This window comes from Rhinolophus hipposideros (genome assembly GCF_964194185.1).
Source record: "Rhinolophus hipposideros genome assembly, chromosome: 16".
NCBI lineage: Eukaryota > Metazoa > Chordata > Mammalia > Chiroptera > Rhinolophidae > Rhinolophus > Rhinolophus hipposideros.
The window spans coordinates 56,182,116-56,206,861 of NC_138062.1; the positions used below are offsets into that span (position 1 = coordinate 56,182,116).

The 24,746-nt window shown below is 50.1% G+C and overlaps 2 protein-coding genes across 4 annotated transcripts in view; both read left to right on the plus strand.

Annotated features, from left to right (window-relative positions):
• CERS4 (ceramide synthase 4) overlaps nt 1–15,359 on the plus strand; it is a 27,742-nt gene extending 12,383 nt beyond the window's left edge. For all 3 annotated transcript variants that reach the window (XM_081076187.1, XM_081076186.1, XM_081076185.1), the window contains exons 2-11: nt 8,228–8,401; nt 10,246–10,363; nt 11,156–11,274; nt 11,375–11,432; nt 11,796–11,846; nt 12,173–12,265; nt 12,505–12,633; nt 12,957–13,063; nt 14,659–14,815; nt 14,893–15,359. In XM_081076187.1, the coding sequence (XP_080932313.1) occupies nt 8,229–8,401; nt 10,246–10,363; nt 11,156–11,274; nt 11,375–11,432; nt 11,796–11,846; nt 12,173–12,265; nt 12,505–12,633; nt 12,957–13,063; nt 14,659–14,815; nt 14,893–15,051 (1,164 nt within the window). In that variant the 5' untranslated portion in view covers nt 8,228 and the 3' untranslated portion in view covers nt 15,052–15,359. The remainder of the gene's footprint in view (nt 1–8,227; nt 8,402–10,245; nt 10,364–11,155; nt 11,275–11,374; nt 11,433–11,795; nt 11,847–12,172; nt 12,266–12,504; nt 12,634–12,956; nt 13,064–14,658; nt 14,816–14,892) is intronic.
• The window catches only part of HNRNPM (heterogeneous nuclear ribonucleoprotein M), a 154,539-nt gene continuing 139,595 nt past the window's right edge, over nt 9,803–24,746 (plus strand). Inside the window, exon 1 of the mRNA XM_081076070.1 lies at nt 9,803–9,806. The gene's annotated coding sequence lies outside the window, so the exon portion shown is untranslated. The remainder of the gene's footprint in view (nt 9,807–24,746) is intronic.

Sequence of the window (24,746 nt, forward strand, 5' to 3'; positions counted from 1 at the left end):
TGGCCCAGTGATGGGGGTGGGGGCATTTTGGGCAAAAGGCACCACTGATGCGAAGGCCTGGGGGCTGGACCACGAGGGGAAGCTCTTGGGGATCCTAGGACCTGGGTGTGGGGTGGAGCTGTGGGAGGGAAGGGGCAGATGCCAGGAGGGCAGGCCCAGCAGTCAGTCCCAAGGCACAGCTGATGGGCAACCCTCGTGGCCCCACGTTGGTTGTTTAAGTTGGGGCCTGGGGGGAATTGCAAAGGGGTGGTATGAGAAGGTGTAGCCAGGGGGTGGGAAGGGCGGCTGTGGTGAGGAGGGGTGGCCAGTGCGGTGGGGTCACCAGGGGACCCAGCTCAGCTCACCCAGGCCCCTGAGCCTGCAGGGAGGAGGGCAGCTTGCTCCCTGGGGAAACCTTGATAGGCAGAGGCATGCCTAGGGGGTCCTCCACATGGTGCTGTGAGCCCCGATCCCCCTGGTGGCGCAGAACAGGCCCCTCCCCTCTCTCTTGCTGGCTGAGTGACCTGTGTCCAGTGGCTTCTGGTTTTGAGCCTCAGGGTTCTCAGTTTCCAGGGAGACAGTGAACCTACTTTATGGGTATCAAGCTGACCTTGCCTTTTAAAGAAAGTGGCTTTTCTTTCTAGAAAGTTCGATCACCTGAGCTAAAGTCTTCGCGTCCACCCACCCGTCAATGTGTCCCTTTTACCCACTCATTCGTCCACTTAGCATTTAGTTGGCACCTAATATTTGCCAGGCCCTGTCAGAGGACACAGCAGTGACCAAAAAGACATTCATCCCTTCGTGAGGTTTATGCCTTGTGGTGAGGCAGACAAACAAGTAAATAAGAAAACAGATCAACCAGGATGACAGGGCTGAAGGAATAAAACATGATGAGGAGATGGAATAACGTGGTGGCTTCTTCGGTAGTGATCTGAGAAGGTGACAAGTGAGCGAAGATGTGAATGATGAAACAGAGCTAGACATGGGGCTGTGGGCGGGAACAGCACGTGCAAAGGCCCTGGGACAGGAATGGGCTCGGTGAGTTGGAAGACCACAGGTAGCCGTGGCAGTGAACTGAGCTGGTGGGGAGAAGGAAGTGTATCGATAGGGCCAGAGTGTGGAGGGCAGAAGTGTCCAAACATGAGCGGTTAGGGCGAGGGGGAGCCCTGGACTTGGGGCCCTTCTTTGGGTCTCTGCAGGGAGCAGCATGGAAGCGTCTCCTGGACTGGCTGCCTCTCTTGTCATTATTAGCACCTCGTGGGGACCCTGCTTAGAGAGGCCCCGCGTGGAGGAGCCAGGGCCCAGTGTGGGAGCAGCTGTGGTTATCAGCAAACAGTCCCCACTTAGCACACCATGTGTTCTTTGCCTGGGCCTCTAGCCGCAAATGTCAGGTGACCCCAGGCCGCAGGCCAGGGTGTAGAGGCCAGGTGAGTGTGAGTGTGCGTGAGCGTGTGTGTGTGCACGTATGCGCACCTTCCCTCTGTCCATCCTTAGGCTGGGCCTGGACATCTGGAGTCTGAATTGATTTCTTTTTTCCAACCTGGGCAAGCCCTGCATTTCCAGCTATTAATAGACTGAGAATAAAACAAACCTGTGTGTACAGCCCTGCTCTGCTGGCAATGCTGGGACATTTGGGGGTTCAGAGGAATAATAGGGACCAGGTGTGCTCATTCAGACCCCTGAGGCAGGCCAGGGATCCTCTGTTCCCCCTCCCCCTCCTCATGTTAGCAGGAAGCCCTAATCTTTCTCTGTCCTCCAATCTGGGATATTTTTAGCCACCAAGAAGGATTATCTGAGTCTGGCTCCAGGTGGCAGGGGCAGGGCTGGGAATAAAGCCAAAGAGGCTTCAAGATGTAGTTGGGCTGGGAGACCCGGGATGGGGAGGGTAGGGGTGACGCTGGGTGTGAGGGCTCAGGCTGGTCAGGCTGGCCCAGCCACCCACTTGGTGATTCTCCAGGTGACCCCTCGGTGGCCCTGGCTGAGCCCAATCTGATCTCATTAGCTACAGCTTTAAGGAAGGGCGCCTTTGCAGAGACTAGGGGGTGTTCCAGGAAGAACCACCCAGAACCAGCCACAGGCTAGCACCCCTCCTTTCCAGACTGTTCCCCATCCTACCCCTCTCCTGCTAACAGTAAGTAACTAAATTTGACCTAGTACCCACTCCACCCCGGGCATCATTCAAGCCAACACATGTGGAAAGGGCCTATAGTTATGTTATAGATGAGGAAACTGAGGCACGGAGCAGCCAGATTACCTGCCTGAGGTCGCGTGACTGGTCGACAGGTGACATAGGAATGAAATCTGTTGCAATACCAGCATGCAGTGCCTGTGACCTCCTGGGCCTCCACAACAGCCTGGTAAAGCAGGAAATCAGGCTGTGCCCACTTTTCAGATGGGGCAGCTGGGGTCCAAAACAGAAAACATGCAGATTGAAGAGGAGTGCCACCCTGGGTCCCATTTTCTCCTGTCCCTCTGAAAGAGGGCATCTGTTGGGGGGTCGGGAGGTGGAAGAGAAGCTTGGGCCTTGCTGGCCATAGATGCCTGCTTACAGCTGCCTCTGAGCCCACCTGTCCAGCCACCTGCGCCACCAACAGGTGGGTGAAGAAATTGAGGCACGCAGGATGGGGAGCATTGGAGCTGGGACTCTGGACGGTCAGCTGGGCTCCAGACCACATTCTCTTCCCAAACTCTGTAGTGTCTCTTCTTTATTAAGACGGTGAAAGGGGTGGGGGGGAAAAGGCAGAGACAGATTAGAGAGAGGGTAGGCCTTCCAGGGCCAAGACCTCTGCAGTCAGGGTCCGGTGTATCAGTCTGAAGCCCCCTTGGAGGGCTCTCTGGTTTGGAAAGTGCTTTTCCACAATGTCTTGGGGCCAGAAAGGGCTGAGACTGCTTCAGCTGAGAGCACTGGGATTCGAGACTGGTGGTGCTTCCTTCCTTCTCCACCCTTGTCACCTCCAAAAACACTGCTTGGCTCGCTCCCAACCTCACAGTGAATGAGGCAGGGCTGAGCGAGGCAGGGCTGGGGGAGGTGCCTTAAGTGGAGCCAAGGTGGGGGCAACGGGAGATGCCTCCAGGAGGAAGTGACAACTGAACTGGGTTTTAAAGGATGCAGAGGAGTTTGCCAGAGAGCTAAGGAAGATGAGTAAACCCTGTGAGGGCGGACACCATGCCCACTTTCCCCACCATTTTGTGTCCAAAATACCCAACAAGGGACGATAAATATTAGATGGGCATTCTAGGCAGAGGACAGCATTTGTAAAGGCTGGCGTGTGTGAAATTGTACAGTGTGGTGGAAGCAGAGTGTCAGGCAATGAATGGGCTTTGAGGCTGGGGACACGGGCAGAGGCCTGAGTTACGAGATGCCATTGCTCATATGTGTTCTCCTTGTCCCTGAAGCTCATTGCGATTTGCAAGTATCACAGCTTCAGTGAAGCCCAATCTGGGTACCCTTGGGTGGGGGAAGAACATGGGGTTGGGATTCCCTCTGCACTTGTGGGGGGTGGTCTGTCAGATGGGTGGGAGGGCCCTGAGGAGGAGGCTGGAGAATGCCCTGCAGCGGGTGGGTGAGGCTGGGAAGGCCAGGCTGGGCGTGTGCCCTCAAGCCCCAATGGGTGCACAGGATCAAGCCAGCCTTGCCTGTTAGTGACGATGTCTTTTTATTCTGGAGAACTTGACCACCCTGGCAAAAGTCCCTGCATGTACCTGTCTGTGTGCCTAGTCTGTCTGGGCTGCTTGAACCTTGTGGGTCTACACTAGCCACCACCGGACATCCTTGACCTTTCACCAAGCTGCTGCCCTCTAGTGCCCGCCCCCCACAAGAGTGTCCATTGGCAGCTGCTACTGCTAATTACTTACTGATGCCGGAAGGCTGGATTCCTCAGTGTGGTCTGTGGTTGGGTGGGGACTGTTCCTTTATCCATACTCCCCTCCCCAAGGATTCCGTCTATCCCCTTGGGCCTCCCGAGGAGCTCCTGACCCCTCTACTACGTCCCCTGCTTCTCCTGTTCAACACAGAGCCCAACTCCTGCCCCCAAATCCTCTCATCCTGGTTCACCCAGTTCCTCAGACTCTGAGAATTTTTCTTTTTTCTGTATGACTTGTGATATTGTGATTTATAATAAGAAATACAAATTTGATCTTTGTTCCCTGTCCTGGCACAGAGCTCCTAAACTGTGGGAATTGGGAAATAAAGATGTCTTTTGTTATGTTAATGAGGTACTTTTGGAAAGCCTCTTGGTCACCTAAACCTGGTTGCCAGGGGAGCCAACCGTATGTGTCCATATATCCAAGGGTTGGGACTTCCAGTCCTACACCCAGACCTCTGGGAGGGGAGAGGGGCTGAAGGTTGAATCAGTCACCAATAGCCAATGGTATAATCAATCATGACTACGTAATGAAGTCTTCATAAAAACCCTAAAGGACAGGGTTCTGAGAGCTTCCAGGTTGGTGAACATATGGAGATTTGGGGAGAGTGGTGGCCGGAGAAGGCATGGAAGCTGCGCCCCCTTCCCCATACCTGGCCCTACGCATCTTTCCATCTGGCTGTGCCTGAGCACATTCTTTATAATAAACCAGTGATCTAGTCAGTAAACTGTTTCCCTGAGTTCTGTGAGCCACTCGAGTAAATTCATCAAACCCAAGAGGGGAATGGTGGGAACTTCCTATCAGTAGCCAGTTAGTCAGAAGCCCAGGTGATTGTCATCTTAAGTAGGGGGGCGGCAGTCTTATGGGACCTAGCCCTTACCTGTGGGATTTGACATGGGCTCCAGGTAGAAGATGTCAGAATTGAGCTGAATTGTAGGACACCCAGCTGGTGCCAGCGAATTGCTTGCTGGTGTGGGGAGAAAACCCACATGTCAGAACTGATATGTGAATCATAGACCCCCTTTTTTTTTTTAATTTTATTGGGGAATATTGGGGAACAGTGTGTTTCTCCAGGCTCATCAGCTCCAAGTCCTTCACTCTAGTTGTGGAGGGCGCAGCTCACTGGACCATGCGGGAATCGAACCAGCAACCCTGTTGTTCAGAGCTTGTGCTCTAACCAACTAAGCCATCTGGCTGCCCCTGAGTTATAGACTTTTTAACTATAAATGTTCTCATTTGCACAGAGAAAAGGGCCCACATAGAGATGCACAACTCAGTGAATTTTCCCAGCCAGAATAGCACCCAGGTCAGGAGACAGAAACTCTCAGCCCTCAGCAACGTCTCATGGCCCCGCCAGACACTACCTGTCCCTAAGAGCAGCCACTCTCCTGATGGCTGGCAATGTGGCAGGCAGAATAGTGCCCCTTAAAGATGTTCACATCCCGGGCCCTGGGAATGTTACCTCGTATGGCAAAGGGGAATTGAGTTTGCAGGTGGAATTAAGGTTGCTAACAGCCTGACCTTGAGATGGGAGGTAACCTTGGTTACCTGGAGGGCCCAAAGTAATCACAGGGGTCCTTATCAGAGGGAGGCAGAAGAGTTGGAGATTTGAAGATGCTTCCAAAGCTACGCTGCTGGCTTTGAAGACAGAGGAAGAGGCCACGAGCCAAGGAACAAGGGCGCCTCTAGAAGCTGGAAGAGGCACAGAAACACCTTCTCTCCCCTGGAGCCTCCAGAGGGATCGCAGCCCTGCCCACATGCTCCTGGTAGCCCGGGCAAGATTTATTTCACACTTCTGACCCTCCAAACTGTAAGAAAATAAGTCTGGATTATTTTAAGCCACGAAATGTGTGGCAACTTGTAACAGCAGCCACAGGAAGCCGATGTAAGCATCATAGATTTGTTTTGCCTGCTGCTGGACTTGATATAAATGGAATTGTATATTCCTGCTTCTCTTCTTGCTTCTTTCTTGAGGGTGTTCAACTCTTGGGGGCTCTACCTCCAAAATGTCTCTGGAACTAGCCCCTTCTCTCCACCCCCACCCCCACCCTCATCGGGATGGCTCACAGCACCTCCTTCTGGCCTCCCACAGGCCACTTCCTGCATGGCTTGCCATCTCACCTAAAATAAAACCCTGAGTCACAGAACCCCCAGACTCCAGGGGCGGGAGTGTAAAATGATGCAGCCATCCCAGAAAACAGTTTGGCAGTTGCTTATAAAGTTAAACACGTGACTGCCATTCCATTCCTCGGGATTGACCCAGGAGACCTGAAAACTTTTCTGTTTACGTAAGACTCAGATGTGAATGTTCATTACAGCTTTGCTCATAATTACCCCAAACTGGAAGCATCCCACATGCCCATTAACAAGCAAATGATAACTAATTGTGGTATATTCACACGGTACCTAGGATTCTGTTTTAAAAAGGAAAGAAGCTACTGGTAGATGCAACATGGGTGAGTCTCAAGCATGAAGTGAAATCAGCCAGACACAGAGATGGAGTCCGAGGCTCCATTTATGTGAAGTTCTAGAACAGATAAAACCGCCTGCTTCTCAGGGGCCCTCACATTCATCTGACAGACCTCCAGTGCAGATGAAAAAAAAAACAATTGGGACAGAGGTGACCTTGGGTGGCGGAGATGGAGATTGAGTGGGAAACCACACGAGAGAACTTTAGAAAACCAAGAATGTTTGTGGTAGGAGGTTGGGTTACCCAGGTAGGTGCATTTGCCACAGCTCAGCAGGTCTACACTTAGGACTGATGCATTTTCCTCTAGTAAGTTACCTTGAAAGAAATACAAAGACACATAAGCAAATATAAAACCCTAGTTATGATCTGCATGCTGAAGTATTTAGGAGTGAGGTGGCTTGATGTCTGCTGCTGCTTTTGAAATGCATCCAGAAAAATCAGACGCACTGATGGGTGGATAGAGGGAGGGATGGAAGCACGAGCAGGTATTTCATGAAGTAAATAAAGCAAAATGTGAATGATAGAATCTAGCCGTGGGCATATAGGTGTTCACTGTAAATTCTTTCAACTTTTCTGCAGGTTTGAAAGTTTTCCTCATAAAATGTTGGGGGAAATCATCTAAATTCCCTCCCACAGGCCCTGCACAACCTGCCTCCCCCTCCCCCATCCCTTCTCTCCCCTTGCCTCCTCCCTCTCTCCCCCTCACTCACTCTGCTCCAGCCACACGGGCCTTCTTAGTGATTCTAGCTCTCTGAGCTCATTCCTGCCTTGGGGCTTTTGCACATGCTGCTTATTATTTCTCTGGAAAGCCCCTCTGTACCATCGCTATTCCCCTTTATATAAACCCAGGCCCTCTTCATCTTTTCGTCTCAGCTCAGATGGTTTCTCTTTAGAGAGACTTTCCTTCGTCACCTCATTTAAAATCATGCCGTCCTGTTTATTTTCTACCAGGCCCCATCACATTGGGGTTATTTCATTTATTACTGTATCTGTTTATCTGCATATTGGCTGCCTTCCTTGCTGGGTTGAGATCTCCATGGAGACAGGAATGTGTCAGCTTTGTTCCCTGCTATGTCCCCAACACCTAGCCTGGGCTGGCACGTAGAAGTCAATGAGAACATTTTGTGGATGGATGGATGGATGGATGGGCGGATGGATGGATGGGCCAAACGAACAGATGGGTGGATGGAGGGATGGATGGGTGGGAGAACAGATGAATAAATGAGTGAAAAAGCATTCTATGTGTCTTAAGATCTTAAGAAAGAGAGACGCTGTGTGGGCTACTCAAGATAGCTGGGCTCCACAGGTGGGGACTGCTTGATGTAAAGCAGGCTCGCCTTGGTCGCTGCTATGTATCCGGGAAACTCAGTCTTGCAGTTGTCTCTCTTGCCCAACCGCCACCCATGTTGGTCTGCAATAGCGAGCAAGACAGCTGACATTCATACCACACGGGGACTCCATGTTGGGAAGGATGGCCAGGGAAGGAATTGCAGATTTCCTTACGTCTTTCATCTTTGGGCTGTATGTAAGGCACCTTCCTGCAATGGCAGGAACCCTTCCTGCACCTTTACGAACTCGAGGTCGTGACCCCACTCAGCCACTTCCTTGACTTCGGGCCACTGTAAAACTGCAGAATAATAACTGTTGTCCCTAGCTGTGTTGTTAAGGCACCAGTAGGCACCAGGCTACGGACTTTGTGTGCTTGACCAGGTTGGGCTGAGAGGTGGATATCACTATCCCCGTTTTACAGATGAACTTGAGGTTCAGAGGGGTCGAGTCATTTGCTTGAGGACACACAGCCCAAGTCTGTCCTTAACACTGGCTGTAATAAGCTCCAGGTTGCCAGGCACTGGGGAAACGAGGGCACCCATCTTGCATGCTGAGCTCGTCACTAACTGGACTGTCTGTCTACAGGATGTGGTCCAGTCTGAATGAGTGGCTGTGGCAGGACAGGCTCTGGCTACCGCCCAACAACTCATGGGCTGAACTGGAGGACCGGGATGGCCTGGTCTACGCCCACCCCCAGGACCTGCTGGCGGCACTGCCCCTGGCACTGGCGCTGGTGGCCGTCCGCTTCACCTTCGAGAGGTGAGTGTTCTTCGTGGCTCGTGTGTGTGGTGCCGGCCCTGTGCTACTGCCTCGTGCGTGGTTTCGTCCTAACTGGTCTTTGGTTATGAAACAAAGTGCTTTTCCCGCTCTATCCTGCCCCCAGCTCCCACCACTCACATTCTTCTGGTCTCTGGTGGCTGTTTTATCGGAACATTGGCTGCAACTCAGGTCTGGGTGTGCCAGCATCTTCAGAAAATGGGTGGGGACCTGGAGGACATATGCCTGCTTTGCTGACCGAGGACTGGTCGGCAGAGGCCAGGTAGTTAGTAAGCAAAGAAATTCCTGCCCACTTCCTCCTCTCCTGCCCCCTACAGGCAAGCCCGTCCCTCATCCCTCCCTCACCCCCCCCATTGCCCCTTCCAACACCTTCCCTCCTGTTCCCCTTTTTAGCCACAGGAAGGAGCGTGGGCCCCATCTCCTCTTTGGGGCTCCTTCCACCCATCCCCGGCCTCCTGCAGCCTGGCATCGGCCCCTGAGTATATGCCACCTGCCCAGGTTCCCGGCGACCTCCTGGTTGCCAAACTCTGGATTGTGTCATCTCTTGGGTGATCCCAATGCTGCTCAGAGTTGAGTTTCTTCCTCTGTCCCTAGGAGTCCATCTTCTGGTGGGGGGTCCCTCCACTCTGTCCCAGGGAGTCCCACCCCTTCCCATGTGACCACAGCACCCTGACCTGCCTTGCCAGACCCCTTTCCTGCCAGCCTCCCCACTGTCCCCCCCACCAAGCTTCCCCCGATGCAAAGGACCCTTCCCCCTCTCCTTTCTCTACATACATGTCCTCCTCCACTCAGGTCTGCCACCTTCGTTGTGACCAGTTGGCCTTTGCACTTGCTTCCCAGGGAAACCTGCCCAGCCCTTCCCCCCACAGGGCCCTTAACCCCATCCAGCCGCTTTGGGTCCCCCTGCCCTGCCCTGACCACAGGGACATGGAAGGTATTGCATCTTGCTTTGTGTCTCGCACTCCTAAGGAGCTTTCTGGGCTCTGGGCTCCCTGGACACAGGGAACCCAGGGCACGGCCACTGACACTTATTTAACAGGCACACTTTGAGCACTTACTCTGTGCCAACCATGGCTCAAAGCAGTTGATGTGTCTTACTTAACCCACGTAGCCCTTCAATGCAACCCCAAGAGGTGGTTCTATTATTATGAATTACCATTTTACAGAAGAGGAAATGGAGGCACAAAGAGGTCGTGCCCTGCCTGAGGTCACACAGTGGGAAGGCCAATAACAGGGTTTAGTGCATAATGCTCGACAGATCCTAAGCACTCAGCAAACGTCAGTGCGGTCCATCCCCACCCCCACCACGACTGAATCTGGAATGAGTTCCTTGCTGGGATGTTCTGCACCTCCGTTTCGCCAAATGAAGGGTGATTTGGGGATGTGCGATTCGGTCCCGCTCCCTGGCCTTGGGTGCCCCCTTGTGGGCTATGTGGTGATTGACTGACCAGCGTGGGGCTCCTCCCCAGTGTTCAAGTTGGACTGGGGGAGACTGCGAGAGGGGAGGCCCTGAAAGGAGGGAGCAAACCTGCTCCTGCCAGTGGGAGCCCCCAGCCTGGTGGGCGGCAGACCAGGACCCAGGCAGGGAGGGGACTCTGACCCCTGGTTTGGGATTGGATTGAGTGAAGGTGATTGGGTACCCCAAAAGTTGACCTTCACACTCCCATCCTGAAGACTGGTCCAGCTTATGCTCAGTCTAATGCAGCAGCCAGGCTACTCTCCAGGGTCCCAGGATATGACCTGGCCCCTCCTAGCCTCAGTTTCCCTGCCTGTAGCATATACGTTCCTTCTCACTTGGACTGATGGGCTGTGTCCCCTGCACCCAGACTCGTCGGCCTGCCTCTGAGCCGGTGGTTAGGTGTGCGGGATCAGACCAGGAAGCTAGTAAAACCCAACGCCACGCTGGAGAAACACTTCCTCATGAAAGGATGGAGACCCAAGGAGGTGAGGGCCCCCGCCTCCCTTCTCCATCCTCATCTGCCTGCATGGTTGCTGTGTGGATGGGGCCTGAGGGTGGTATGTGGCCCACTTGTTGGGGGCAGGGAAGACCCAGAGCAGCGGCTGGCTCCCCTGCAGTGCCCCCACCCGCTCTTCACCAGGACCCCCATCAGTGAGCACATCTGTCCAGTGAGTAGCTCCTAGGACTAGAGGTGTGGAGAGCGGGTTTCTCTCCTGTTCTGGGGAAGAGTAGACGGCCTGACTGTTTGGGGGATTCTGCAGTCATGTGACCCTCCTATTCCCATCCCAGTGTAGCTGCCTAGTGGTCAGGGTCTGGGCTGGGTCATGAGGGGGAGAGGGAAAGGGAGAGGACTTCCTGCCCCAAGGGGGCTGGGGGGGCACCTCCTGCAAAACAGAGCCTTGTGGTCCCCTCTGTTGTCAGTCTCCTTCTGCAGGTGGGGGTGACGGGCAAGGTCTCAACTGCCTGCCTGGAGTAGGTGTGAGACTTCTTTGTTCTAGAGGGATGTCAGGAAAAACTCTAAGGGGAACTTCCCCCATTCCCCAGCCCCTTTCTGAATCCCAGCCACCATCAATCACCTGCCTGTCCTGTGAGGAGGGCTGGGTTCTCATAGGTCTGACTGACTGAGGAGCCCCATCCCATCACGCCCCTCCCCTATCTCCATAGACAGTGAGGTCTGGGGCTGCAGGAGTGGAGGGAATGGAGCTGGGCCCCATTTGTTCTGGAATAGAAGTGGAAAGCCACCTTGGTGACCATGGCCCCCATCTCCCCCTCCCCAGCCTCAGATGGCTGTCCTGGCCGCCCAGTGTGGCCTCACACTGCGGCAGACCCAACGCTGGTTCCGGAGACGCCGGAACCAGGAACGGCCCTGCCTGACCAAGAAGTTCTGTGAGGCCAGGTCAGCCCGGGGTGGGCCTAGAGAGGGGGCTGTCTTGGGGTGCAAGGGGTGGGGTCCGTTCCATCAGCAGCTACCTCATGGGCTCCCTCCCCATCTGTAGTTGGAGATTTGTCTTCTATCTGTGCTCCTTCTTCGGTGGCCTCTCAATCCTCTATCACGTGAGTGTTCCTGACTGCTTCCTGGTCCCTCCTCCTGCCCCACAAAGCACCTACTGCGTGCTGGGCCTGGCTTGGGGGTAGGGGGTGTGGAGGGGGGTGGGCAAAGGGGAAGGCATGTGCACAGAGTGGGGAGAGAACTTGACAAGGTCATGGTAGATATTAGCTACTTGGTATGGGGCTGGGGACCTGGAAGTGAGTGAGCCCCCAGTCTAGCGTGACAGCGGAGATGTAACCAGGTCGGAAACAGCAGAGTTGAGTGACAGCAGCACCTGAGGGCCAGGGCAGCCCCAAGGAGGCCTCAGGCCTGGGGTGGGGGGCTGGTGTCTGACCTTTGGGCAGCCTCAGATATCTGTGTCCCCACAGGAGTCGTGGCTGTGGAGGCCGGCAATGTGCTGGGAAAATTACCCGAAGCAGGTGAGCGGCAGGGGACGTTGAGGCTGGAGGGAGGATGGGGTGAGCAGAGTTCCTGTGGCCACAGACAGTACAGCCAAACCCCCTCCAAGTCCCATTTTATTTCTGCCTCCTCTGCGGAACAAAGAGGGGCCAGGAGTTAGGAAACGTGGAAGAGGGGCTGCCACAAAATCAGCACCCTTGATTACCTCCAGGGATGAGGCGCTCACATCTTCTTTGCTCATAGGGATTCTGGTTTTGAGCAAATTGGGGAGGGCCCTGAGCCATGCCCGTGCCCCAGGGGAGCCTCCACTCTCCCCAGCTAACCCCGCCCCACTGTCCTGCCACAGCCCCTGAAGCCGGCCCTGTACTGTTGGTACCTCCTCGAGCTGAGTTTCTACATCTCCCTACTGATCAGGCTGCCCTTCGACATCAGGCGCAAGGTGAGCCAGGCCAAGAGTCCAGCTAAGCGAGTGGCGTCCTGGGGGAGTCGGGACCCAGTCTGGGGGGGAGGGATGGGCTCACCCCACACCTGGAGGTCCCCTGGTGCCTCAGGCAGCAAGCATGGAGTCCACTGGGTCCAGAGGCCAAGCAGCCCCAAGAGAGCCTGCTCCCAGCCCTGTGGGAAGGGGCCCCTCCGGCCACCAGCCTTGTCCTGCCTGTGACCCGTCGTCTCCCACAGGATTTCAAGGAGCAGGTGGCACACCACCTTGTGACCATCATCCTCATCACCTTCTCCTACAGCGCGAACCTGTTGCGCATTGGCTCTCTGGTGCTGCTGCTGCACGACTCCGCTGACTACGTGCTGGAGGTGGGCCCTGCCAGAGCCTCTCAGCCGCCCTCCCCCACCTCCCAGGTGCCCCTGGACAGGAGGCCCCGCCCCCAGGCTCCTAGGAGACTGTCCCTCTCTTCATGGGAGGTGAGGCCCCGCCCCTCCTCTTCCAGGAAGATGAAGCTTTTCACACATGGACCCACTTTATACCTTTCTAGGCAGTTCTTGGAGATAAGGCCCGGCCCCAACTCACCCTGCCCAGCCACAGGTCGCCTTTCCCTTGAGATGAGGCCCTGCCCCCTCCCATCGCTCCCCACCCCTACCACCCACCTGAGTCCACTTCTCTCTGCTGCCCTCCCCAGGCCTGTAAGATGTTTAACTATGCGCACCAGCAGCAAGTGTGCAACTCTCTCTTCATCGTCTTCTCCTTGGTCTTCTTCTACACTCGCCTTGTGCTCTTCCCCACCCAGTGAGTCAGCCCTCCCGTGGGCGCGGGGATGCTGGGCGGGTGGACAGGCGCAGCTGGGATCCAGGCCTGCCTCACCCTTGGTTCCCGACCCAGGGGGCAGTGGGTGTTGGCTGGGAGGCTTCCAGGAGCAGGCAAGGAAGGGTTTTGTGTTCCCAGCCCACACACAGCATATGCAAAGGACCAGAGGTGACAGAGAGAAATCTAGACTCCGTCTTCACTCCCGTGTGCCGGGAACATGGAGTAGTCGGGCACCAGCTCACTACGTCTTTACCCAGTGTATTTGCTGAGCCTCTCACAGCAGAGAGAGCAAAGTAAAGATCCCTGCTCATGTGGCGCTGACACTGGGGGCTGGGCTGGGGGAATGAAATAAGGCAAACAGTAGAATATAGAGCATGTAAGGGAGTGATTGTATTAAAGAGGAAATAAAGTCAGGCATAGGAAGGGTGTGGGCATCTGGAATTAGACAGGACTGTCAGGGATGGCATGATGACAGTGTTCATACAGAAAGACTGGAGGGAGCTGAGGGAGAGGCCATACTGATCCTCACAGAAGTGTTCCAGGCAGAGGGAACAGCATGTGCAAAGGCCCCGAGGCTGGACGGTGCCTGGCATATTGGAGGAACAGCAGGAGGCCCATGTGGCAGGAGCAGGGTGAGAGAGGGAGGAGCTGAGAAAGCAGGGAGGTGGAGGTTTTCATCCCAAGTGGAGGGGAGGGTTCTGAACAGAGGAGGAAAGGACTTGAATTGGGTGCTTATAGGTGCCCTCTGGTGGCTACAGAGGGTGAGAACCCCCCAGGATCTGAGGGGCCAGGCCGAGGCCACTGCTCTCTGGTCCAGGTGAGGGATGATGGGCAGGACCAGTGCAAGTGAGAGAAGTTGGTAGACTCGGGGATGACTCAAGGGCACAAAATGAAATATGAGCTCAGAATTCTCCCTTGAGGATCAGGAGCCCAGCTCTACCTGTATGGGTTTGAGGGACCTATTTCCGCTGCTCCCCAACCCCTTGAAAAGTCGTGGAGGAGGCAGTGGGCATACCAGCCTAGGGTTCCAGGGAAAGATGTGAATGTCCAGTGTTTGCAGCCATGAGACTGGATGGGGTCACCTGGGGACCAGGTGTGGACAGAGGCCCAGTCCTGGGGCCCCTGATCACAGGTCAGGGGGAGCATGCAAGAAAGATACAGAGAGAGCAGGGGAGATGGGAGTGTAGGTTCCTAAAGGACACAGGGCGTCTGGAGAGAGGGCCATCCGGGCGCCTGCTGTCTGCGCCAGGCAGGTGCCTGGTGGTCGTACGGCTGATCTGGGTGAGGGTGGCAGGGGGTGAAAGCCTGCGGGGTCGGGGGAGGTGGGAGGAGTGGGGGGTTCTGAGGAGAGAAGGAAAGTGTGAAAAGACCCCCCAGTAGAGCACCTGGGATACTGAGCGCCCCTTGGGGTTCATGGTTGGACAACCTTGTGTGTCCTCATTTAACACAACCAAGTGAGAGGGGCACTTACTGCCCAGCTGGAGAGCATAGGTATTACTCTGGAGGCAGTGGGGCGCCGTCGAAGATGCTGGAGCAGCTGGTGAAGGCCCCTCTCCCCTGCCTCGCCCCTGCCGCAGGATCCTGTACACCACATACTACGAGTCCATCGCCAACTCGGGCCCCTTCTTCGGCTATTACTTCTTCAACTCCCTCCTGCTGCTGCTGCAGCTGCTGCACGTGTTCTGGTCCTACCTCATCCTTCGCATGATCCACAGCTTCGTTAAGAAAGGCCAGGTAGGGCGAGGCGAGGGTGGGCTACGTGCGCCGCCCTGGAGGCCTAGCTGCAGGCTCATGCCCACGTTCTTCCCCAGATGGAGAAGGACATTCGCAGCGACGTGGAGGAGTTAGACTCGAGCGAAGGCGAGGCAGCCCAGGAGCGTCCGCAGCTGAAGAACGGGGCGGCACCCACTGATGGCCCTCGGAGCCGGGCCGCCGTGTGGCTGGCCAACGGGCACATGTCAGCCATGTAGCTGGCCAAGGACTGGCTGGGAGGGGCCGCCCCCAGTGCCTCGGGTCTCTGAGGCAGCTGGGCTGGCGGCCCTTGGGCCAGCTCTGTGGAGATAGGGAGGGCCCTACCCCAGGGTTGTGGGGGGGCTGGTGATCTGTCTCCAGTCCCTTCCCTCCACCCACCCTCCCGCCTTCCTTCCCTTGGGCCACTGGACAGTGCTGGGGCGGTGGGCAGCAGCCCACCGAAGCCAGCTCCAGGCTGCAGCCTGGGGACTTGGAAGAGCCCCAGGCTGAAAGGGGTTCAATAAAACTTGAATGGAGCCAAATTCTCTGCCTGAGTGTTTGCGTCCCTGCCACAGCTCCTCGGAGACCCCGAGGAAGCCAGGACTCTGCTTATTAGTACATACCCCACTGATGGGACACTGACTGCCACCCCTGGACATGTGCCCCAGGGGACCCTGACAGCAAGCAGCACATGGAGACTCCCCTAGATGAGTCCCTCCCAGCCAACGCCTTAGCCAAGAAACCTCCTTCCACCCCAGGGCAGCCTTCAGCCAGCTATTCACAGACCCACCTTACAGCTCAGAAGGTACTAGACTTTGCCCAAGGTCACAGAGATCAGAGGGGAGACTCATGCCTGTCCTTGCAGCCCCTGCTCAAGGCTGGCATAACCCTACCCTCATGGTCCCCAGGGCCTCCCTGGAGACAGTGAAATAGGGTCCCAGGGTGGGGATTCCCACAGGCCTCCCAAGGGTCAGCTTGGGTGAGGTCACTGTCTCTTCAGGAGCTCTGCCCAAATGTGTCCCCCCTCCCCAGCTGAGGGAGGCTGAGGGCCTATGTCCCATACCCCAGAAACCGCAGCCACAAGGCCCCATACAGGGCCAGAACATGCTGCCTTCGGGGGGACAACAAAGAGGAGGCGAGTAGTGTAAAAGAGAGAAGTGGGAGGTGGCAAAGGATGGGGGCACCACATGGGGGACATGGGAGAGGAAATGTGTGAGAGGACAGATCATAAGAAAAAACAGGGTCAAGGAGAAACACATGAGAAGAAACAGCGAGGAGAGATGGAGATGGAAAAGGGTGAGGAACAGGAGGCGAGAGAAGACTGACGAGTCAGGATGGCTGAGGGACATGAGCGGGAGTGGGAGGAGGGGTGTGGGTCTCATCTGTGCAAACGGAAAATGGGAATGGGGACACATGGCAGAGGAGAAAGGTCTGTCTCCACTGAGAGACAAGGACCGAGGGAGAGGCAAGATTCAAGAGAAAGGTTTCAAGATGCTGGAAAGGGGCTAGAAAGAGGAGGGGAGAACAAAGAGCAGAGAAAAGGCAAACGAAAAGAAAGAAGAGGAGGATGGGGGGGGAAAGAGGTGTTGCAGAGAAAACGGAGCGGACTCAGGAGGCCCAAAGTTGGGAGAGGTAGGGAGAAAGAAGAAACAAGTGAAGGGAACTGAAGGATCAGCTATTGCTGTAGAGGAAAACAGGAATAGATAGTGTCCTGGAAGCCATGAAAAGAAACTTTGAAGATGGAGAGAGCTCCTGCTACTTCAAATCTTCCTATGCAGAAACACCCAGTTATGCCTTGTGTCAAAAACCAGGGGAACCAAATAGTAATAATAGTGGAGATGAAAGATGGGAAATTTTTAAACGGAGAGAAGGAGAAAAGAGAAGGAAAAAGATGTAGTAGAAAAAGTGGAAGAGGAACGAGAGATGGAGGAAGAAAACAATGAGGAAGACTATTCAGGGATTAGTCTGTAAAGCCCTTTGGACACTTTCTGGGCAATGTTTGAGTTAAACAAATGACCCACAAATGGAGACAGTCTATCACTTGCATTTGAATTTAACATTCAGAAAAACAGATAAATCAATGGTGTGTTTTTTTCAATTGCAGGGTTTTTTTTAAAAGGAGGGCACATCTCACAGTGGCCCGTGTGGGGATTTAACCGGCAACCTTGGTGTTATTAGCATCACGCTCTAACCAACTGAGCTAACCAGCCACCTCAAATCAATGGCTTTTTTAAAAACGGGAAGAAATTCAATAAAGAAATGTATAAGCAGAGATATAAGAAAAAGCACAAGAGAGCTTCATGTGATTGAAAGGAATTAAGAACAACATCAATATATTTTAACAACTATGTATAGAATTACGTTATGTTTATATACAAATATGTATTACTTCACTTTGTCATCACTCAGTACCATAAATGAGGAAACTTAATTACTGAGAAATAATGTGAGTTCATCAAGTACCAGTTCCTAAGCCTGAATTTGTACTTTTGTTTCTCAGCTATAAGTGCTGTGTGCTTTCAGTTATAACCTGGGAAATATTCTACGCTATATCAATTTGTTTCATATGTAATGTTTATATATTCCCAATTTTCTGTTAACATTCCTATTGAAAATATTTCAAATTTCTTGTACCTTCACCTCCATAACTTCTTTACCTCTTTGAAATTTTTAAATGCGTTTTAGGAAGATCCCCTTGTTCTTCAGTGGAAATTGTTTTCCAAATTTAACATATTTTGATATATGTTAAATACATGTCTGTGTTGTGAAACATAAAAGTAAAAAAGAAAATGAAGCTGAGGGGAGAGAGACAGCAGACTTGGAGCTGGAAAAGAGGATGAGGTGTCAGAGAGAAAGACTCATGACAAAATGGAAAGACCTGAAGGAAATAAAGGGAGAGAAGAGAGAAATGGCAAAAGAGAACCAAAGAGGTATAAAGAGGTTATCAAATACAAATGTGAAGGAGTAAATATTAAGAGAGACAGAAAAAGATCCTAGAGGAGGGAAGCGTGAAAATAGAACAGGTTGCCCAGAGGGGAAAGATGCAATTGGCCTTGAAGCAAACAAATATGCTCAACATAAAAAAAGTACAAGTGGTGCTCACTTGGCAGCACATGTACTAAAATTGGAACAATACAGAGAAGATTAGTGTGGCCCCTGTGCAAGGATGACACGCAAATTCAGGAAGTGTTCCATATTTTGGGGAATATAATCAATGCTGTAAAGATTTTGTAGGGTGTCAGATGGGCACTTGTCTTATTAGGGAGACCACTTCATGGACGGTGTAGATGCCTGACCACTGTGCTGTACACCTGAAGCTGAAGCTGAATAATATTGAATGTCAGCTATAATTAAATACACGCATATATATAGTTATGGGATAATGCTAAGGGAAGAGTCTATGGAATTGTAACAGCTGTATACGATGTCAGAGGGGTAGTAGATCGGGGGAGGGGTTATCACTTTATGAGGGGTGCAAATGTCTATTACATTGTTTTGTACACCTGAAATTAATAATTTTTTTAAAAGTACAAAAGAAAATTCTCCCCAGCTCTGATCTAGGCAAAAATAACGGAGTGACAGCGCCGTCTGGTGGTGAATCACTGTCACTTCTAGCTTTTGAAGTTGCGAGGGGTGACAGATACTTATATTAATAAATGCAATTTAAAAGGGATATGCAAAAAAAGGCAACCCTCTGCATGGGAGAAAGTATTTGCAAGCCGTATATCTTGAAAAGACCTAGGACCCAGAACATATAAAGAACTCTTACAACTCAACAATAACAACACAAACAAAGGATGGTAAAGGACTTGAATTGACATTTCTCAAAAAAAAGATATACAAATAGCTAACAAGCACATGAAAAGATGTTCAACCAATCAAATGATGCTCAGTATAAATCAAAACTACAGGATGCCTCTTCACACCCATAATCATATAGCAAAAAATAATCAGTGTTGGTGAGGATATGGAAACATTGCAACAACACTCGTACATTGTTCTTGGGAATGTAGCATGTTTGATCACTATGGAACAGTTTAGCAGCTCCTCAAAAAGGTAAACAATTACCATATGACCTAGCAATTCCACCCCTAGGAATATTCCCAAACGAGTTTCAGAGACTCAAATACATGAATGTACATGAATGTTCACAGCAGCACTATTCACAATAGTCACAAAAGATGGGGACAACCTGAATGTCCATCAACAGGTGAATGGATAGAAACATTGTATGTCCATAAAATGGAATATTATTCAGCCATATAAAGGAAATGCTGATACATGCTACAACATGAATGACCCTCACAAACATAAGTGGGGGAAAAATAAGTGAAGCCAGTCACAAAAGGTCACACATTTTATGATTCCTTTTATGAAAACCCGGGATAATTAAACCTATAAAAATGGAATACAGATTGATAGTTGCCAGGGGAGATAGGAAATAACTTTAATGGATAGAGATTTTGTTTTTTGAGTGAACGTGATAAAGAACTCCCAAATATCAGTGAGAAAGAGCTGCCCAAAAGTAAAGGGACCACCAAGATATGAACAGGCAAGTCACAGGAGTGGAATTTTTAAAGCATGGGTAAATACAATGGAAGATTATTCAGTCTTAAAAAGGAAGGACATTCTGACACATGCTATGACATAGATAAATTTTGAGGACATTATTAAATAAACCAAACACAAAAAGACAAATACTGTGTGATTCCACTCACATGAGGTCCCTAGAGGAGTCAGATTCATAGAGACAGGGAGTAAATGGTGGTGCCAGGGGCTGGGGGAGGGAAGAATAGGGAGTTATTTAATGGATATAGAGTGTCAGTTTTTCAAGATGAAAAGAGTTCTGAGAATTGGTTTAAAAATATGAATGTACCAGGTCTGACAATTAAGTTCACAAACTTGTTGCAACAATGTTGCTAACTTTTTTTTTGATATCAGAGGGATTACTCATCATGAATTTATACCAACTGGACAAACAGTTAACCAAGCTTACTATTTGGAAGTGCTGAAAAGGCTGCGTGAAAAAGTTAGACGACCTGAACTTTTCACCAACAATTCGTGGCTCTTGCATCACGACAATGCACCAGCTCACACGGCACTGTCTGTGAGGGAGTTTTTAGGCAGTAAACAAATCACTGTATTGGAACACACTCCCTACACACCTGATCTGGCCCCCAATGACTTCTTTCTTTACCCAAAGATAAAGGAAATATTGAAAGGAAGATATTTTGATTTCATTCAGGACATCAAGGGTAATACGACGACAGCTCTGATGGCCATTCCAGAAAAAGAGTTCCAAAATTGCTCTGAAGGGTGGACTAGACACTGGCATCGGTGCATAGCCTCCCAAGAGGAATACTATGAAGGTGACCGTAGTGATATTCAGCAATGAGGTATGTAGCACTTTTTCTAGGATGAGTTCTTGAACATAATTGTCCGACCTCATACTTAACACTACAGAGCTGTACACTTAAAAATAATTAAGATGAAAGAAAGAAAAACAAAAATAAATAAAAATAGTTAAGATGGTAGTTTTATGTATGTTTTTACCACAATTTTTTTAAAAATGGGAAAAGTCAGTAAATTAGGAATAGAGGGGAATTCCCTCAACTTGATAAATAACATCTACCCCAAAACCCTACAGCTAGCATCATACTTAATGGTGAGCAACTCAAAGCTTTCCCACTAAGATCACGAACAAATCGATGATGTCCCCTCTTATCATGCCTTCTGACATCGAGCTAGAAGGTCTAGCTAACACAATAAGACAAGACAAGGAAATGAAAGGGAAGGAAGAAATAAAATTTTGTTCACAGATGATATGATCATCTATATAGACCATCCAAAAAAATAACCAAGAAAGCCCTCCTGGAACTAATAAGCCATTAGAGCAATGAACATTGCAAGATACAAGGTCAATATACAAAGATAATCACTTTCCTATGTATGAGCAATTCCAAAGTAGAACTTGAAATTAAAAACACAGTACAACTTACATTAGCACCCTCAAAATTAAATATGTTGGCATAAATCTAACAAAATATGTATAAGTTCTGTATGAGGAAAACTCCAAAACTGATCAAAGAAATCAAAGAATGGGACAGAATAGAGCCCAGAAACAGACCCGCATAAATATAGTCAACTGATCTCTGACACAGGATCAAAGGCAATACAGTGGGGAAAAATAGGGTTTTCAATAAATGTTGCTGGAACAACTGGACGTTCACAGCCAAAAAAAAAATGAATCTAGACACAGATATTACACCTTTCACAAGTTAACTCAAAATGGACCACAGACTTAAATGTAAAATGCAAAATTGTTAAGATTCCTAGAAGATAACATAGGAGAAAACATAGATGAACTTGGATTTGGTGATGACTTTTTAGATATAACACCAAAGGCATGATCCATGAAGAAAGAGTTGATAAGCTGGACTTCATTAAAGTTAAAATTTTCTGCTCTGTGAAAGACACTATCAAGAGAGAAGACGGGGGTGGCCAGTTAGCTCAGTTGGTTAGAGCTTGGTGCTGATAACACCAAGGTTGCCGGTTGCATGGCCAGCATAGACTGGGAGAAACATTTGCAAAACACATCTGACAAAGGACTGCTATCTAGGATATATAGAGAACTCTTAAAACAACAAGAAGAAGACAACCTAATTAGAAAATGGCCCAAATATCACTAAAGAAGATATGCTGATTGCAAATAAGCATGTGAAAACATATGTCATCACACATGATACGCCACTGGGGAAAGAAATATAAATTAAAATCACAAACAAAATACCACTGCACACCTGTTAGAACGGCCAAAATCCATTATAGAACACTGACACCCCCAAATGCTGGCGAGGATGTGGGGCCACAGGAACTGTCAGTCTCGGCTGGTGGGAATGCAAAATGGTGTGGCCACTCTGGGAGACAGTTCGGTGGTTTCTTACAAAACTTAAGCGTACTCTTACCGTACGGTCCAGCAACCGTGCTCCTGGTGCTTACCCAGAGGAGTCGAAAACTTATGTCCACATAAACACCTGCACATAAATGTTTATGGCAGCTTTACACATAATTGCCAAAACCTGGAAACCACCAAGATGTCCTTCAGTAGGTGATGGATAAATAAACCGGAGGACGTCCTGACCATAGACAATTATTCATTGTGAAAAAGAAATAGCTGTGTGGTGACCAGTTAGCTCAGTTGCTTAGATCGTGGTGCTAATAACACCAAGGTTGCCACTTCGATCCCCGCATGGGCACTGTGAGCTATGCCTTCCTCAAAAACAAAACAAAACAAAAACATTAAAAAGAAATAGTTATGAAACCATGAAAAAACACAGAAGAACCTTACGTGCGTGTTACTGCGTTTTGAAAGCAGCCGATCCGAAAAGCCTACATAATGGATGATTCCAACTGTATGACATCTGGAACAGGCAAAACTATGGAGACAGTAAAAAGATCAGTTATTTCCAGGAGTTGGAGGGAGGGAGGTGAACAGGTAGAACACAGGATATTTAGAGCAGTGAAAACAGTCTGTACGATACAATGATGGATACATGATACATTTGTCCAAACCCATAGAATGTCCAACACCCAGAATGTAAACTATGGACTCTGCGTGACTATGTGTCCACGTAGGTTCATCCATTGTAGCAAATGCACCACTTGGCTGTGGGATGTTGATAACAGGAAAGGTTGTGCATGTGTGGGGGCAGGGGGAATGGGAAATCCATGTACTGTCTACTCAGTTTGCTGTGAACCTAAAACCGCTCTAGAAAATAAAATCTATTAGTTGTTTTTAAAAGACAGCTTCACTAGGAAATCAGGAAAATGCCCACTGAAATAGCCATAAGATTTATTTTTCAACCATGAGGTTGGAAAAAAATTGTTTAAGCTGTGATAATATCAAATGTTAATGAGATTGTGGGGGAAAGTGATATTCTCCTGGGGGATGTGGAGTGGACATTGATACCAGTTGTTCTGGAAGACAACTAGGCACTAACTGAAAAAAATGAAAACATGCTGATCCCACAAGCCAGCATAGCACTTAGTATCCCAGACTCAGCAGGAGTACCCGAGGAGATAGGGGCATGTCTTGGTAGGAAAAAAGGGGAAACTATCCCAAAAGCCAATAATACAGAAATGTACTAATAAAATGCACTTTTTAAAATACATATCACTATGAATTACATTCATATAATCAACCTGGATACCGAAAACATTGTTGAGTAAAAAAAAAAAAAAAGATAATAAGATGGAAAGAATGGGGGAGAACTCGACCTCTCCCTAAAGGACAAAACCTAGAGGATTTTTCAATAAAGCATTTCAAGTAGCAGATAATTCCCATCTTATTCAGGTTGACACCAAGAAGAGAAAAAGGAATGAGAGGGGGAAACACCCAACTTCTTTTAAGAGGATAGTATGACCTACACACCCAAACCAGACAGGGCTACCACATGGATGAGTCTGGAAAACATGATGTTCAGTGAAAGGAGCCAGATACAAAAGGCGACACACTGTAGGATTCTGTTTATCTGAAATGTCCAGAACAGGCAAATCCACAGAGACCGAAAGCAGATTAGGCATTTCCAGGGGTGGTGGAGGGGAGGGAATGGTTTCCATTTGGGGTGATGGGAATGCTCTGGAAGAAGACAAAGGTGGTCGTTGCACAGCTCTCTGAATGTCCTAACTGCCACTGAGTTTTTCCCTTTCAAATGGTCATTTCATTATGTAAATTTCACCTCAATAAAAATAAAAACAGGGCAACCTGGTGGCTCAGGTGGTTGGAGCACCGCGCTCCTAATGTCGAGATCGCCGGTTCGATTCCCACATGGGCCAGTGAGCTGCGCCCTCTACAGCTAAGACTGTGAACAATGGCTCTCCCTGGAGCTGGGCTGCGGTAAGTAGCCGGAGGTTGGCGTGAGCTGCCGTGGGTTGCTGTGGACTGCTGAGCACTGCCGTGGGCTACCATGTGCCTCCACAAGTGGCCAGTGGCCAGCATGAGTGGCCAGCAGCCAGCATGAGCTGGCGAGAGCTGCCAAGCGGCTAACCCATAACTGGTGACCAACTGCCTCAGCGGGTGGGGGTGGGGGGAGCGCAAGGCTCATAACACCAGCGTGGGCCAGGGCGCTGTGTCCTACACAACTAGACTGAGAAACAACGGCTTGAACCGAAGTGGGGCAGGGGGAGGCAGAAGGGGAAAAAAACAAAACAAAAACCCACTAATTCAAAAAGACATATGCACTCCTATGTTCATTGCAGCACTATTTGCAATAGCCAAGATATGGAAGCCACCTAAGTGCTCATCAACAGACGACTGGATAAAGACATAGTACAGTACCTTTATACAATGGACCATTACTTGGCCATAAAAAGAGAATGAAATCTTACCATCTGTGACAACAAGGATGGACCTGGAAGTTATTATGCTAAGCGAGGTAAATCAGACAGAGAAAGACCAATATCATTATGATCTCACTTATATGTAGAATCTAATGAACAAAATAAGCAAACAGAACAGAAACAGACTCATAGATACAGAGAACAAACTGTTGGTTGCCAGAGAGGAGGAGGTTGAGGGCAGGGTGAAAAAAGTGAAGGGATTAAGTACAAATAATCACAGGAGTGTAAATTACAGCATAGGGAATATAGTCGCTAATATCGTAATAACTGTGTAGTGCCAGGTGGGTACTAGACTTATCGGGGGGATAATTTCATAGGTTATATAAATGTCTAACCACTACACTGTACACCCAAAGCTAATATACTATTGAAAAACCTTTTTTAAATTGAAAAAAATAAAACATGATAGTAACATTAAAAAAATAAAGAAAGCCGCCCACCCAGAACCATGAGATAGCATATATCGACAGTTGTTGGGAGCCCCTGAGCACGCGGTGGTTGGCTCCCCTGATAACAGAACCCAAGTGATACTCCA